Consider the following 15,233-nt stretch of genomic DNA (forward strand, 5'->3'; position numbering starts at 1 on the left):
CCTTAGCATCTTCTTAGTTGGTACATCAACTTCAATAAAGATAAATTAACATCATTTTTATGAAAAATAACTTATAAAAATGTCAATTTTATTAACAAAAATGTGTAAATGAACAATATTTTTTTATACAACTTATAAATTATAAACTATATTTTTTTGTCACTTTGAGGAAAAAAGTTGTATTACAATATATGTTGCTTTATATTACCAATGAAACATTTAATGCTATTTTTTCTATTATATTCTTAACTATTTATTAGTATTTCTTCTTTTAATTTTTCAATTTATTTTTTTCATACCATAAATAAAGGACAATTTTGTAAATCAACCGATGATCTCTCTTTTACGTAGAACATTAATTTCCTTTCTTTCTTAATAGTAATACAGTATATGTAAAAATGTAAGTAAATTACCTTTCTTACTATGTTCCAAAACAACATAGTATATCTTGGTACGGGGTAAGTAAAATTTTTTTTGACAGTCGATAAACTATAATTTAGCCATATAAAATCGTAGTGTTTATTCTTCTTCTTCGGAAAAAATTTAAAAAACTATAGATCCACCACCTTGATCGGAAGTCGCAACTTTTCTACCAAATTCCGATTCTCTACAATGGCGAACGTCTCCGTAGCTGCGGAGTGGCAGCTCCTCTACAACCGCTACTACCGTAAACCCGAACTCTATCAAATGCGTTGGAAACACGTCGACCTCGCCCGCAACAAAGTCGCCGCTGCTCCCTTCGGAGGTCCCCTCGCCGTCATCCGTGACGATTCAAAGATCGTTCAGCTTCACGGCGAGTCCGCCCTCCGCAAACTCCGTCTCTTTTCCTCCTCCGGTCATCTCCTCGCCGACACCGTCTGGCGTAACCCTGGCGGTCGCCTCATCGGAATGTCATGGACCGATGATCACACACTCGTCTGTATCGTTCAAGATGGCACTGTTTATCGCTACGATGTTCACGCTCATCTCATCGAACCGAATCTCTCGTTAGGTAAAGAATGTTTCGAAAGTAACGTTGCTGATTGTGCTTTTTGGGGAAACGGTGTCGTTTGTATCACTGAATCGAATCAATTGTTCTGTATTGCTGATTTCAAAAACCCTAACGCGGTTAAGCTAGCTGATCCTGGTATTGTTGAACCTCCGCGGTGTATGGCTGTAATTGAACCGCAGTATACGGTGTCTGGGAATGTTGAGGTTTTGCTTGGAGTTGGTGATGGTGGTGAAGAGGAGGATGCTGCTGTGCTTGCTGTTGAGGAGGATGGTGTGCAGCGCCTTGGTGGTGAGATGCTCCGGGGACCGCTGCAGAAGATGGTGGTGTCGCGTGATGGTAAGTGGCTTGCGTCATTCACTCATGATGGCCGGCTTCTTGTTACAACGTCGGATTTAACGGATGTCATCATCGAGAGGGAGTGCGAGGTGCGTGAATTGGATTGGAAAATGAAATTTGAAATGTGCTTGTTATTGTGAATTTTGTGTTGTTTGGACTTTGAACCATTGCAAAACTTGTAGCCTTAAATGTTCAGGGATATCGGAGGATTAGCGATAATTTAAAGTTGAAATACTTGTCAAATAACCGATTCTCCCAAAAGCTTAAACTATTAGGATAGAGTGGTATCAATGGTTTTATATTATTTCTAACACGCCCCCTCACGCAAGAGTCCACTTGGGCTTGAAGCGTGGATAATGCATAAGCCCACCCACCATATGCTTAAATTCCACTTTTTAATTAGAAAGTGAGGGGAGCGGGGATCAAACTCTAGACCACTTAGTCATAGAGACTCTTATACCATGTCAAATAACCAATTATCCCAAAAGCTTAAACTATTATGATAGAGTCATATCAATGGTTTTATATTATTTCTAACAATATTGTCTAATAGTTATTTAGTTATTTTTTGAGTGAAATAAGCTAGGAAACACTATTAAAGACAGAGACACTGGACATGACAGTCATTGACACGGAAACACCAATGACAATTTTAAGAAAATAGAATGATTTTAGTGTAACTAAGACTAACAACTTGTATCGATATCATGTGAGTGTCAATGCTACATAAGAAATAAGTGATTATGGAATTTTGTAGAATTTGAGGGATGTGCTAAAGTCTTGATAGTTGAGTGCTTAAGAATTTGGTGTTTGTGGGCATGTAGCATAATTTTAAATTTATATCACGTCAATCAGTTGATTGCTGTTTTGTATATGATGTTGCCACCCAATTTTGTTAATTATTTCGATTATTATATTGTGTGTTGCTAGAGCACCATGTATAAGTGACAAACATAGGGTGTATCTAAACTGGATAGACATCCATAATTGTTTATGATCTATATATACTCTATGTGTGGTTAGCTCTATGATTGTATTTCCGTATCCGCAGTCAGCTCTTCCTCCGGAGCAGCTTGCTTGGTGTGGAATGGATGCTGTGCTGCTTTACTGGGATGATATGCTTTTGATGATGGGTCCTGATGGAGAACCGGTAACCTACCTTTATGATGAACCAATAATTCTTATTCCCGAGTGCGATGGAGTGAGGATATTGTCCAACGCTAGTATGGAGTTTCTACAGCGGGTTCCTGATTCCACAGTTTCAATCTTCACAATTGGCAGTACATCACCCGCAGCTTTGCTGTATGATGCTTTGGATCATTTTGATAGGCGTAGTGCTAAGGTAGAGACTTCATTCCCGTTCTTCTTTTCTGTTGCATGACTGACTTTATAGTTTTCTCTGTTTCATCAGTTCTAATTGTTCGTAGAGTTTGTATGTCCAGAACTTTGAAGTGTCCGCTAGTGTATGTCATTGGTTATATGATTATAATCAGATCTCTACTCATTGCCAACAAATGAATTACAAAATTTGTCTTGTACTTGAAAATTTTAGCCTACAAACTTAGGGTGTGGAGTAGAGAAAGACTGCAGAGTTTGTGTGGGTGTTTGAAGTGCAAATACCTTAATTCATGTTTCTTGGCTGCAGAGCTTGATGATAATTCTGAATATATTTAATGAGGAACTTACCTAGAGTCATTCACTGATAATGCACTTTTTACCAAGAATGTGTGTTTGTTAATTATTTAGGTGTAGCCCTATATTTAATGAATATATGGATTAACAAGACTGTGTCCTCTTGAGCTGTGATGCTTTTACTTTTTCATATATTTGCACAACAGAATCTAGTTGGAAATTCGAATGTGTATTCAAATTTTTATATATTGTAATTCTGTAACATTGGCTACTGTTTTTTTATTTGGTTTTACTTAATAATAGACAACTTAAGCATATGCTCAAATATGTCTTACTGAGCGTTGGGCACATTGGGCATTGTTGTCTACTGACAACGTAATATACCTTTATTGGCCATCTTTAAAGAAACAAACACTTGCCACTACTCTCATTAATTTAATGGATGATAAAGGTAAATTTGGCTGATTGAGTCCGGTTTATTTATTTTCTCTAATTTATTTATACATCAAGGAAAAGGATGAAGGAAACAAGCATTTGTGGTTGGTTTGCACCATATTTTTTATATAAAAGTAAAGAAAAAGAATTGATTTGTTATATGTGTACTTAGTTGATGTATGAGGTCTTTATTTGCAGTTTAATTATTGCATCATCAAACAGTTCATATTTGTAAATGACTGCTTGATTTTCTTATCATCATTCCCCAGGCAGATGAAAATTTGAGATTGATAAGATCATCCCTTCCTGAGGCTGTTGAAGCATGTGTTGATGCTGCAGGTCATGAATTTGATGTTTTGCGTCAACAAACTCTCCTAAGGGCAGCCAGTTATGGTCAGGCATTTTGTAGGTGAGCTTGATTTGGATTTTCTGACCAAAATGTTTTGAAAATTGTTTTGACGCCTTAACAAAACTCTTTTTAGTGGTGAAAGTTTGGCAAGCATATTTTCTGATATTCGCTCTCGGTAATGATATCCAGTTGACTTTGGCAGCAATTTTCATCGTGATCGTATCCAAGAAATGTCTAAAATTCTGCGGGTCTTGAATGCAGTGCGCAGCCTTGAGATTGGCATTTCTCTTAGTATTCAGCAATATAAGGTTTATAAGGCATACTTTGTCTCTTTAGTGGTGAAATTATCTGTGCTGACATTGTACTGAATTTGCTTATTACCATCAGTTGCTTACACCATCTGTCCTGATTGGTCGCCTGATAAATGCTCACCAACATTTGCTTGCACTGCGGATATCGGAATATCTCGGAATGAATCAAGTACGTGTTTGCATATTGTATATTTTTGCATTCTCTTTTATAACGGTGTAGCACCAACTGATCAAATACAAGATTGAAACTTGATTTCTTGAAATATCCCACCTTATGAGCAGAAATATGTTAGGAACCCAAGAATTGGATTCCAAAGATAGAACACTTTTATAAAGAAATAGGAAAGATTAGGAGAGAAATCTCTCCTCCGAGGATTTACCCTTCACAGTAGATTTGCTACTGTATTCAGAATGTTTACAATATTCAATAATGATCTACTATACATCGTATTCTCTTATTTATACAAATAGCCCTATAACAACCTCAACTAACTAACTAACTAACTAACTAACTCTAACATCTATAACAACAAAATATGTGCATTACATGTCAAGTCATGAACTTTGCTGCCCTTTTTTTTTTTTTATAAAATTACATATTCATCAAGAAAATAAGTTTTTTTTTTTTTTTTATTTATTTTTTATTATAAACAATAAGGTGATTAGAAAGAGTCTTCAAGATAATATATAAAAAGGATATAAAAACAACAAAGCATGTAGTGACAGTGAAGCAATGCTACCTATTCCTTTGACTCGTGTAATGAAAATTCCTTTAAAAAGAGAATGTGCTAACACAAAGTAGAAATTATATGGTTGGATAGTTTGTAGTGTATTTTTTTGTACTTCTTATGATATATGAAACTAGGCACTGAGTTTAGAAATATGCAATTAGGATTTTCGAAAGTGTGTTCAGAACAAATCTGATCTGTTTCTCAATTCCCATGATTTATTCAAGGGGTCGGTTCTATATTTAGGGACAGAGGTAGTATTTTTGGATAGAAGAAGGAAAAAAACAAGGATTGTTGGTTGGGAAACAATAATCTCAGATTTTATATTGGGCCTAACTCATCCTCACAAAACCGGCTTGTAAGGTGAGGGTTGCCAAAACTCTATAAACGCTACACAGGCCATATCTCTTTGCAATGTGGGACTAAATCCACCCCTTCACACCCAACACAATGAAGGTGTTGGAGGCTGCAATGAAGAATGTGGGGCTAAATCCACCCCTTCACACCCAACACAATGAAGGTGTTGGAGGCGCCGCAATTAGGCGGATGGGGCGGACCGCAATGAAGGCGGAATTTCCAACACACCCCCTCACGCTCGGGCCCAATGGGCTTGAAGCGTGGACGATGCAAGAAGCCCAACAATAGATCTAGGATAGGCTCTAATACCATCTCAAATTTTATATTGGGCCTAACTCATCCCTACAAAACCGGCTTGTAAGGTGAGGGTTGCCAAAGCTATATAAACGCTACACAGGCCATATCTCTTAGCAATGTGGGACTAAATCCACCCCTTCACACCCAACACAATGAAGGTGTTGGAGGCTGCAATGAAGGTAACCCAAATGCCGCAATTAGGCGGATGGGGGCGGACCGCAATGAAGGCGGAATTTCCAACAAATGGCAAAGGTAAAAGCAGTAAAATAATAAAGAACTGAATCATAGGGCTGCTTTGTATGAACTTGCAACTGAGTGGACCAGGGTGTTGTCAGAGAAGGGAGTAGGTAGTGTCGCAGTGAAGAACATGGCTAAACCTCTTATAATTTGTTAAAAATGCTCTGCCTTTTCTTCCTCCTGATATTTCTTACTCGAGCCCCTTAACACTCCACTTCATTGCTTCTTTCCTTTTTCTCAAAACTCTTACGCTATATGATTTTAGCGATTACTTTCTCACCCACATCTAATTCTGTCATTAAGCCAAAACATTGTCACTTTGTCAGACAAAAGGGCGCTTTTGTGGTGAGGTAATCAGCATAGCCTTTGGCTGTTTAGCCACAACTTGATGTTAGAAGCAAAGGTATCATAATTGCTTACATCCCATTTTTAAGTTGAAAGGAGCTGACATATTTCGCGCACGCAGGAGCCGCTGCTTTTGCACTGTCCTTGTGATTATATAAAGGTGTAAGTCTATCAAGCACAAACACCTAACCAAAGTGTTGTGCCGGACATGTTTCGGATGCTGACACGTGTTCAACACGTCTCAGACACCTTTTAAAGGTGTCTGATTTAAATTTTTTTTTTTTGGCATGCACACCTGTTAGACACGTGCCAACTGCCAAGAAACTGTGTCAAACTGTCAATACCTGATTATGGCCAAACATAGATCTTTTACTTTGAGACAAAAAGCAAAATGATGCCTCCATTTTTTAGGCTCATTATCCTAGAATTTACAAGTTATAAAAGACACATCCATCTTCGTATCTTAGGATTGTTTATTTAAGGTTTGCATTGTAAATGATTCCTAGTCTTGTATTAATCTTAATTCTCAATTAAGATTTTTCTCATGTTAATGGTAGTTATACAGACACACACATAAATAAATAAATAAAAATATGTATGCGGTGTCCTGGTGTCCTATATACTGGACATGCTGTATTGCGTCTTCGTTAGGAACCACGCTAAACCATGTTGGTGAACTATAGGAAAAGAGGTAGAAACACATATTAGTGTTAGTGCTATTAGGCTGTTGGTACTTTCTGTTATTGTAATCTGTTAGTCCTATGTATTATAAATAGGACCAGCACTCCTTTGGGAGGTTTAGGAAATTATTTTGCGAAGCCATTGTGAGGTGAACTAGAGATAGCTCTAGTCAAAGGGGATTAGAGTCCTCCGTGTATTGTTTTTCTACCATTTCCAATAAATAGAGTCCTTTGTGTATTCTATTTCTTCCAATCAATAAACCCACGGGCGAATAATTCCTTTTAAGACTCGCCATTGAAGGGAACCTATCTGTGTTGGAATCCGTGCTTCATAGGGTTCAGTATATCCATTGGTGTTGTCAAAGGTTGGCACATATTGTTGGTTGTTCAAATAAATGAACATGCTACATGAAAACAAGGCATAGTTTAAGTAATTACTAAAATACAATTGATTGATTTTTTATTTTTTTTTTCTGTTTTTTTAATTACTGGTACAATCACTGAATCGGTACATCAACAATCTTCTGTGAGTATTCAAGTAACTTTGAATTTTTTTTCCTGACTACTTATGTAGGAGGTAGTGATAATGCACTGGGCATGTGCTAAGATAACTGCATCATTGGGGATACCTGATGCTACTCTTCTAGAGATTCTTCTTGATAAGGTTAACCTTCCCCACCTCAAGCTCTTTTGCAATCATCCATCATATTATATGCAACTACTCTTGAATTGCATTCTTTTACTCTCAGTTAAAATTGTGCAAAGGCATATCCTATGCTGCAGTTGCTGCTCATGCAGACAAAAATGGCCGCCGAAAGTTAGCTGCCTTGCTTGTTGAACATGAACCCCGTTCGTCTAAACAGGTGGAAATTTGTTTTCTGGTTATTATGTTGAATTAGTGGCGTCCCAATCTTGTCTCCCCTCCTCCCCAAGTCATGCCCAATTTTCTGTCTGGATTCTGGTGGGATGTTTTATTATTGTTCTCATAAACTTGTGTTAGGTTCCTCTCCTGTTAAGCATAGGAGAAGAAGATATAGCTTTGATGAAGGCAACTGAATGTGGTGATACAGATCTTGTTTACCTTGTACTTTTTCATATTTGGCAAATGGTACATGACTCTGGAAAAAAAATTATATTTTAAATGTTGTCAGGTTTGTGATGTATATGGAGTAACATGTGTCTCATGCACACATTCTTGTTATGATATTGCAGAGGCAGCCACTGGAGTTCTTTGGAACCATACAGGCCAGACAATTAGCACGTGACTTATTTATAACTTATGCACGGTATATTCCAGTGAACCATTTTTCAAATGGCAAGACAGTGTAGATCCTCCTGGTTATGTATTATTAAGGTTCAATGCTAACGCATAACAAAATGAAGAAAAGAAACTGCATACTCCCTCCGGTCCTTAATATAAGAAAAAGTTCACTTTTTAGATACATTGAGATATTAATGTATCTAGACTACATTATAGACTAGATACATCAATATTCCAATGTATCTAAAAAGTAAACTCTTTCTTATATTAAGGACCTGAGGGAGTATAATAAAAAAAGGTTTTAAAAATAGTGAATTTGTAGTCCCTAAGCATGTGCGTTTAATCCTTCATGAGTATTAAAAGTATTTTTTTTTAAGATAAATAATTGTGGGGACTAAATTTGAAAAAAACTCGATTAATTTGAAAAATAGTCATACTTTTTTAGGGATAAAAATATAGTTAAGCTAAGCCTATATCAAAATTGTAGCTTAGAGTAGTGAAGATTATCTTAGGTGATATGTTAGGATCCTTTTCCATAGGGTTAATAGTGCTTTTGGTCCCTGTAATACGCGACCAATCTTATTTTAGTCCCTGCAACTCATAGAATTGAGTATTGGGCCTAACTCAACCCTACAAAACTAGCTTGTAAGGTGAGGATTGCCTCTAGTATATAAACACTTAGTCAGGCCATCTCTCAACCGATGTGAGACTCTTAACACCCCCCTCACGCCCAGCACTATTGGGCTTGGTGCGTGGATATAAACGGTAGGTGGCCCGATAACGGAAACCTGATAACAGGTGGCCCGATAACGGAAACCTGATAACAGGTGGCCCAACGGATCGTGGAGAGGCTCTGATACCATCTTAGAAATGGGTATTGGGCCTAACTCAACCTTACAAAGCCGGTTTTGTAGGGTTGAGTTAGGCCCAATACCCATTTTTAACATGGTATCAGAGCCGGGTTAAGGACTGCAGTGTGGGCATTTGACCCAGACCACGCTAGGCATGAGGGTGAGTGTTGAATGTATTGTTGTGTTGTTGGAGATTGTTTGAAGTCCCACATTGCTTAGGTTCCCGGGATGTGAAGTGTATAAATATGTGAGGGCAACCTCACCCTTTGAGCTAGCTTTTAGGGATGAGATCCTAGCATATTTAACAGCAACAACTTTTTTTTTATTCCACCCCTATCATTTAAGATTCTCCCACGTTTAGTCCTTTGTGGAATCTAACCTTGCCAAAATGCTGATGTGGCAAAATACATGCTTAGGTGGACATTTCTAAATAACGAGGCAATTTAATTGGTGATTATGCAATATTTATGAACTAAACAATCACCCTCTCTCATGTATCTTACCTACAGTCTACAGATCTTACTCATCACCATGTGAGTCTGACCCCATCCTTCCCTACTACCTGCAGCCATTACTACTCAACCCTAAATCAAATAGCTATGACGACACTCCCCGTTCTTCCTCTTTTGTGCTACTCATTAATTCCAGGTTTCATAACGTTCAATGTGGAATGAGCAAACGCTCAGAAGGTCAATCACTGGTATAGTAGGTGGAGTATACAGGTGACAGTGTGATGGGCTAATGGGCGCAGAAGCTGCAAAGAAATGGTGATTGGAAGATGTAATAGATGCTTTGGAAATTGAATCCTATGTTGGAATCACGGGTTTATGGTTTCTTGAGGTGGGTGATGACATAGGTGGCGTCACAGGTGCATGGTTTATTGCGTCCTCCCTCGGTTTAATTGGTGATGTTTTTGTCTGTTGTGAGAAGCTTTTTTAAGAGCTTCAAGTACCTGCACAACATGGAAATTGTTTCCATGGAGTTTCAAGTTGTTTTTGTTGTCCTCATGGGTTTGGATATGAAGTAATGGTCACAGGGGAAAGGGAAGATGGGAAAGGAGAAAGGGAAGGAGAAAAAAAACTAAATTTTGTCGTATTTAATTATTTTTAAAAAAATGACTCAGTTAAAAAAAATGCTACATGATTATTAAGTAAAGGCCACATCATTTTAAAATGTCCATGTAAGTTTCCATCTTAAATGATGGTGATGAAATAAAAATAATAATTTGTAGGGACTAAAACAAAGCATTATTAACTCTTTTCCATATCTCATACTTTTTTCCCCTTATTTAATTATGATTAAGAGTTTAATACAGTTTTGTCAAAAAAAAAGAGTTTAATACAGTAAAATGCAGCTTAGTCTTTTGCGCTTAGTTTGTTACACTTCTTCTCATATGAAATAAATATCTATTTCCGAGTATATTTAGTTTTAGCTCTCTTCTTTTCCCCCCTGCATACCTAAAAGACTAAAATCTATAGTGTCAACAGTGATATTCATCAATAACTGATGCAGTTCTTTATCCTTATTTACCAATTTCTGTCTCCTTGATCTGGTTTTGCTACCTTTCCTAGATATTGATTGTTTAATCTCTCAGGACCTTGACAATGTTTTCTTGAGAATGTTATCTCATCCAGACATTAATAAATACATTTCAAGTAGGTGAGTTGGGAGGCACGTCTTAAAATATTAAAAATAGAGGGAGGGATGGGTTCAATCTAATGGTTAAAATATAATCTCTGTCCATGTTTTCTAGCTTGGACATACTAGTTCCTTTTTTAAATAATCAAAATAGAATCACCTGATTTGAAGTATTCAATTTTTTATGGAGAAATAATGTTATGTAGCCATTAATTAATAGATCTCATTTTCAGGTGCTATAAACATGAATTTTTGAAGGACTTCTTCTTATCAACAGGGCAACTTCAAGTATGTTCTGTTCGCAACAAATTGTCTAATATGCATGACTTATTATATATGGGGAAAATGTCCGGTATATATTATCGGTTGCATTTCCTTAATGGGGATTGTTTTACACAATACTGATAACCAACCTCTCATTCAATCTAATAATTTTTTTTTTGTTTTTGCGTGGAATTGATAATTTATCTATTCACATGTCATCTGACTACTCATCAAGACATTCTTCCTTCTGTTTGTTCTTTTTCCCTCACTAATATAATTTTTACTTTAAGCTAAGCATTAGTCTACAAGTGAATCTACTTGCATTTTTCAATAATTTACTAATTACAACAATCAGAAAGTTTATAATCATATATCTTATGCCAGATATGTTAAGTTTAAGTATTACTAGTAATCATATTATATGCTAAAGTGCAACTTTTCATGCTTTCCATTTTCATACTGGAATTTATTCTGAAGTTAATCTATGCAGGATGTTGCATTTCTTCTTTGGAAAGAATCATGGCAACTTGGAAAAAATCCCATGGCAAGCAAGGGATCTCCACTTCATGGTCCTCGAATAAAACTTATTGAGAAGGCCCAGAATCTTTTTGCAGAAACCAAGGAACATACCTTTGAATCAAAAGCAGCCGAAGAGCATGCAAAACTTTTAAGGTGTGATTATCAGTTTTTTGTTTCACTGCTACTCCATATAATAAATCTTTTAATGATTTAATTTGTTAGGCTTTTGGGGTGTCTTGATGTCCATATATTTATCAATAACTAATAAGTGATTTTATTCATATATTTCTGCAGAAACATTTAGATTGTTGTTACTAGCTGTTAAATAACATTATTATTCGTTGTTGAATAAATATTCATGTCTTCAGTCGAGGGAAATTTATGATACTATTGCTATTGCAGGCTCCAGCATGAACTTGAAGTGACTACAAAGCAGGCCATTTTTGTAGATTCAAGTATAAGTGATACAATCCGGACTTGTATTGTCTTGGGAAATCATCGAGCTGCACTAAAAGTGAAAACAGAATTTAAGGTTGGTTGGCAACTCTCAAATTGACCTTGATTATGGTTCTTTAAAGAAATAGAATGATTCATTTTGTGCCTTTGAATGAAGGATTTGTTTAAAAGAATTTAAAACAATACAAACAAAAAGGACCACTTTTATGACCCCTACCTCTTCTCCTGTGTAAATCATCAGTTCCTAAACACACAATTCTGTGGTTCTATTACGACAGGTGTCTGAGAAGAGATGGTATTGGCTTAAGGTTTTTGCTTTGGCCACAATCAAGGATTGGGCAGCCCTAGAAAAATTTTCGAAGGAGAAGAAACCACCAATAGGTAAGTTTCCATACTGCTAGTGTTTTTAGGGTATTCGGAAGAGTCATTCAAACTAAATCCTGTCTTTTAAATTTTATTAACTCCAATGTGAGCACTTGTTGGTCAAACTGAAAGGATCGAATGTGTTGGTTATTTAGTACTGGGTTTTAGGAGGATATATTACACTGACACAGTGGTTTTATGTTGCTACGAAATATTCTCCATTCAATAAAAATTAAAATACATTATATCACTGACATTAAGAATAGTTATTCCAACAGTTTGGTCGTATGGAGCATATTTTAGATTGATATAAAATAAAATCAATGCAAGAAATGCTTAAATAAAAAACTCCCTCTTCAGTTTTGGGGGCATTTTAGGTGTTTTGTCCAGCCAATTTTCAAATGATCTCTCTATGGCTATATATTCAAATCTGTATCTGATTTTCCGCCTTGATATGATTGTGTACGAAGACAAAGATAAAGAAGTTCAAGCATAGTTCCCCTCTTCAGAAAAACAAAGTTGAAGTATAGTTTCTTATTTATGAACTCCCTATGGCTATAAATTGGTTTTAGAAGGGTGCTACTTTTGTGTAGACTTGAGCACTTTTTAGTTATACCCTATGTAGTATGAAAATGATGCAGATCTGAAATTTTGATTCCTTCTTGTAATGTTCATTACAGAGTAGTAGTTTCCTTTTTTACTATGTTTGGTACCTTACTTTATTTTCATACCAATGGAATCCATAGGTTTTAGACCATTTGTGGAGGCATGCATTGAAGCCGATGAAAAGGGAGAAGCTATTAAATATATCCCCAAACTTGCAGACCCCCGAGAAAAAGCCGAGGTATTTTAAACTTGTCTCAAATCTCAATTGATGTATTTTTTTTTTCTTCAAGTTTTTGAGAATTAAAAGATTAAAATTTGTATAATAACCAATCAATACCAGCGAGTCAGTTTCAATTTTCATTCTTCGTTATTGTTTTCTTCATGTTATTAATTGAACCAATTGCCTCTCTCAAATGGATCTGGCTACTTGACGTTAGAGGAAAAGATACACTATTGATTGTTTGAGATTTAAATAATGCAACTGTTGATTATGGCTCAAACTCCTCACTTTTCTGTCTAATATGAAAATTTCATTATTGCGAAGCCAAGTCCTTTATAAATAGCCATGTCTCCAGCAGAAAATACAGTTCAAAGAATAATAAATTATCATAAAAAAGATAAAATGAACCAAACACTTGTCACATACACATATATTAAGTAGTCATCCAATTATCAATATAGATATTATTGGTACTGCCTATAAAAGTCCCTGCCCCTTCAATCATGATTATCATAATACTCATCCTATCAATACTTTTAGTATTACTGTTGCTCTGATGTAGGAATTTGAGGAACAAACAAATGCTTCTTTTTTCGGGGGTGGGGAATATTTGTTATAATACCATGTGTTTGTCACTATAAGTGGTATTAGAGCCAATGGTTCGACGAAGGCTACGACCGGCTTCTTGTATCGAAAGTTTTCCTGAAAAAGGTGGTCAGGCGGCGTGTCCTGTTGAGCAGCGGCAACTGCGATGCAAGTGTAGGGTAGCTGAAAAGCTTCCGCTTGAGGGGGAGCATAATTGAATTGAAGGACTCGCACTTGAGGGGGAGATTGTTGTGGCAAGTGTGAGTTAAGTGCGGGGACCCATAAACCTAACACCTTAAGGTTTTGGGTTAAAGTGTGGTGTCCAACTCACTTCTGAAGTTGTTCTTGAGCCCAATGTGGATGATCCCCCCAGCTGCTCCCTCGTGATGACCCAACAGTGGTATCAGAGCCTATCCACGATTCGCTGGGCCACTAAGCCGGGCCGCATGCAATCAGGTTTTTGATCGGGCCCTCCACCATTTATATCCGCGCAACAAGCCCAACAGTGCTGAGCGCGAGGGGGTGTGTTAAAGAAGTTCCACATCGCTTGCGAGATGGCCCGACTAAGTGTTTATAAGCAAGAGGCAATCCTCACCTTACAAGCCGGTTTTGTAAGGATGAGTTAGGCCTGCTACTCAATTTTAAGATGGTATCAGAGCCTCTCCACGATCAGCTTGGGCCACCTACTTCCGGGTATCCGATCGGGCGATCCACCATTTATATCCGCGTATCAAGCCCAATAGCGCTGGACGGGTGGGGATGTGTTAAGAAGTCCCACATCGGTTGAGAGATGGCCTGACTAAGTGTTTATAAGGCAATCCTCACTTTACAAGCTGGTTTTGTAAGGATGAGTTAGGCCCAATAACTCAATTTTAAGAAGTTTTATTTGCAACGGTGGAAAAGTAGAACTACCTCCTAAATACAAAATTGAAGTTAGAACATGGAAAGTGATGATGAGACTAAAAATGTAGCAAAGGCTACCAAGTCTCTATGTGTAAGTGATAACTATTTCCTTAATTGCACAAGCATTGTGATCTAGAGGGATTACATAAAGTGTATACTACTGCCAATTTTTGTAGCACAAATTAGAGGTTTTGTTATATAAGTTATATGTTGAAAAGTGAGAAAGTTTGAACCACACAACGGAGTCAATTTTATATAGGCTCCAAGCAATGATTACAAAAAATAAATACAGGAGATGTTATCTCTATTTATACTATATGCCAATACGATAAATACAAATATCAAAATATATTTTCACATAATGTAGATGGCTTTAATTTTTTTCCCAAGTATAATGTGGACACTAATGTTTTATATCTTATCTTATTTTGGACAGTCATATGCACGAATTGGTATGGCCAAGGAAGCTGCTGATGCTGCTTCACAGACAAAAGATGGTGAATTGCTTGGTCGGTTGAAATTGACTTTTGCACAAAATGCAGGAGCTCAATCAATATTTGATACTCTTCGAGATCGATTGTCTTTCCAAGGTGCTTCATGATTTTCTTTCCGGGGTTTTCTGCCTCCCTATACCGTTTTCCTAGTTATTTTCATTTGATTTGAACAATTTGAACAATTATTGTGTATATTGTATTAGAATTGTATCTTATCTGCTAAATTGTGTTAAATGTTGTCTTTTTCGTTTTCACCTCTTACATGATTATAGAGGCATTCACTGTTTTGTGTTTATATTGTTTGATTTTGTCATTCGTGTATCTACAGTACAATTTGCTAACGAGAAATGATAACAGCTGCATTTATTTATTGTA

At 36.7% G+C, this 15,233-nt stretch overlaps 1 protein-coding gene across 1 annotated transcript; it reads left to right on the plus strand.

The window, feature by feature from the left end:
* Positions 1–455: 455 nt before the first annotated feature.
* On the plus strand, positions 456–15,233 carry LOC123884128 (protein VACUOLELESS1-like). Its single transcript, XM_045933139.1, has 15 exons — positions 456–1,416; positions 2,379–2,669; positions 3,664–3,803; positions 3,946–4,051; positions 4,131–4,223; positions 7,273–7,362; positions 7,448–7,561; positions 7,699–7,806; positions 7,911–7,984; positions 10,682–10,736; positions 11,203–11,384; positions 11,634–11,763; positions 11,966–12,068; positions 12,797–12,894; positions 14,801–15,233. The coding sequence occupies exons 1-15, from the start codon at positions 613–615 to the stop codon at positions 14,963–14,965; spliced, it is 2,553 nt and encodes an 850-aa protein (XP_045789095.1). The 5' UTR covers positions 456–612; the 3' UTR covers positions 14,966–15,233.

The sequence above is a fragment of the Trifolium pratense genome, linkage group LG5 (genome assembly GCF_020283565.1).
Source record: "Trifolium pratense cultivar HEN17-A07 linkage group LG5, ARS_RC_1.1, whole genome shotgun sequence".
Classification (NCBI taxonomy): Eukaryota; Viridiplantae; Streptophyta; class Magnoliopsida; order Fabales; family Fabaceae; genus Trifolium; species Trifolium pratense.

Bases quoted from the DNA above. Each gene is read 5' to 3' on its own strand.
- LOC123884128 (XM_045933139.1), top strand. From the start codon at position 613: ATGGCGAACGTCTCCGTAGCTGCGGAGTGGCAGCTCCTCTACAACCGC. The intron at 7,985-10,681 runs GTATATTCCAGT...TCTCATTTTCAG, and splicing joins TTATTTATAACTTATGCACG to GTGCTATAAACATGAATTTT. The intron at 11,385-11,633 runs GTGTGATTATCA...TTGCTATTGCAG, and splicing joins GAGCATGCAAAACTTTTAAG to GCTCCAGCATGAACTTGAAG.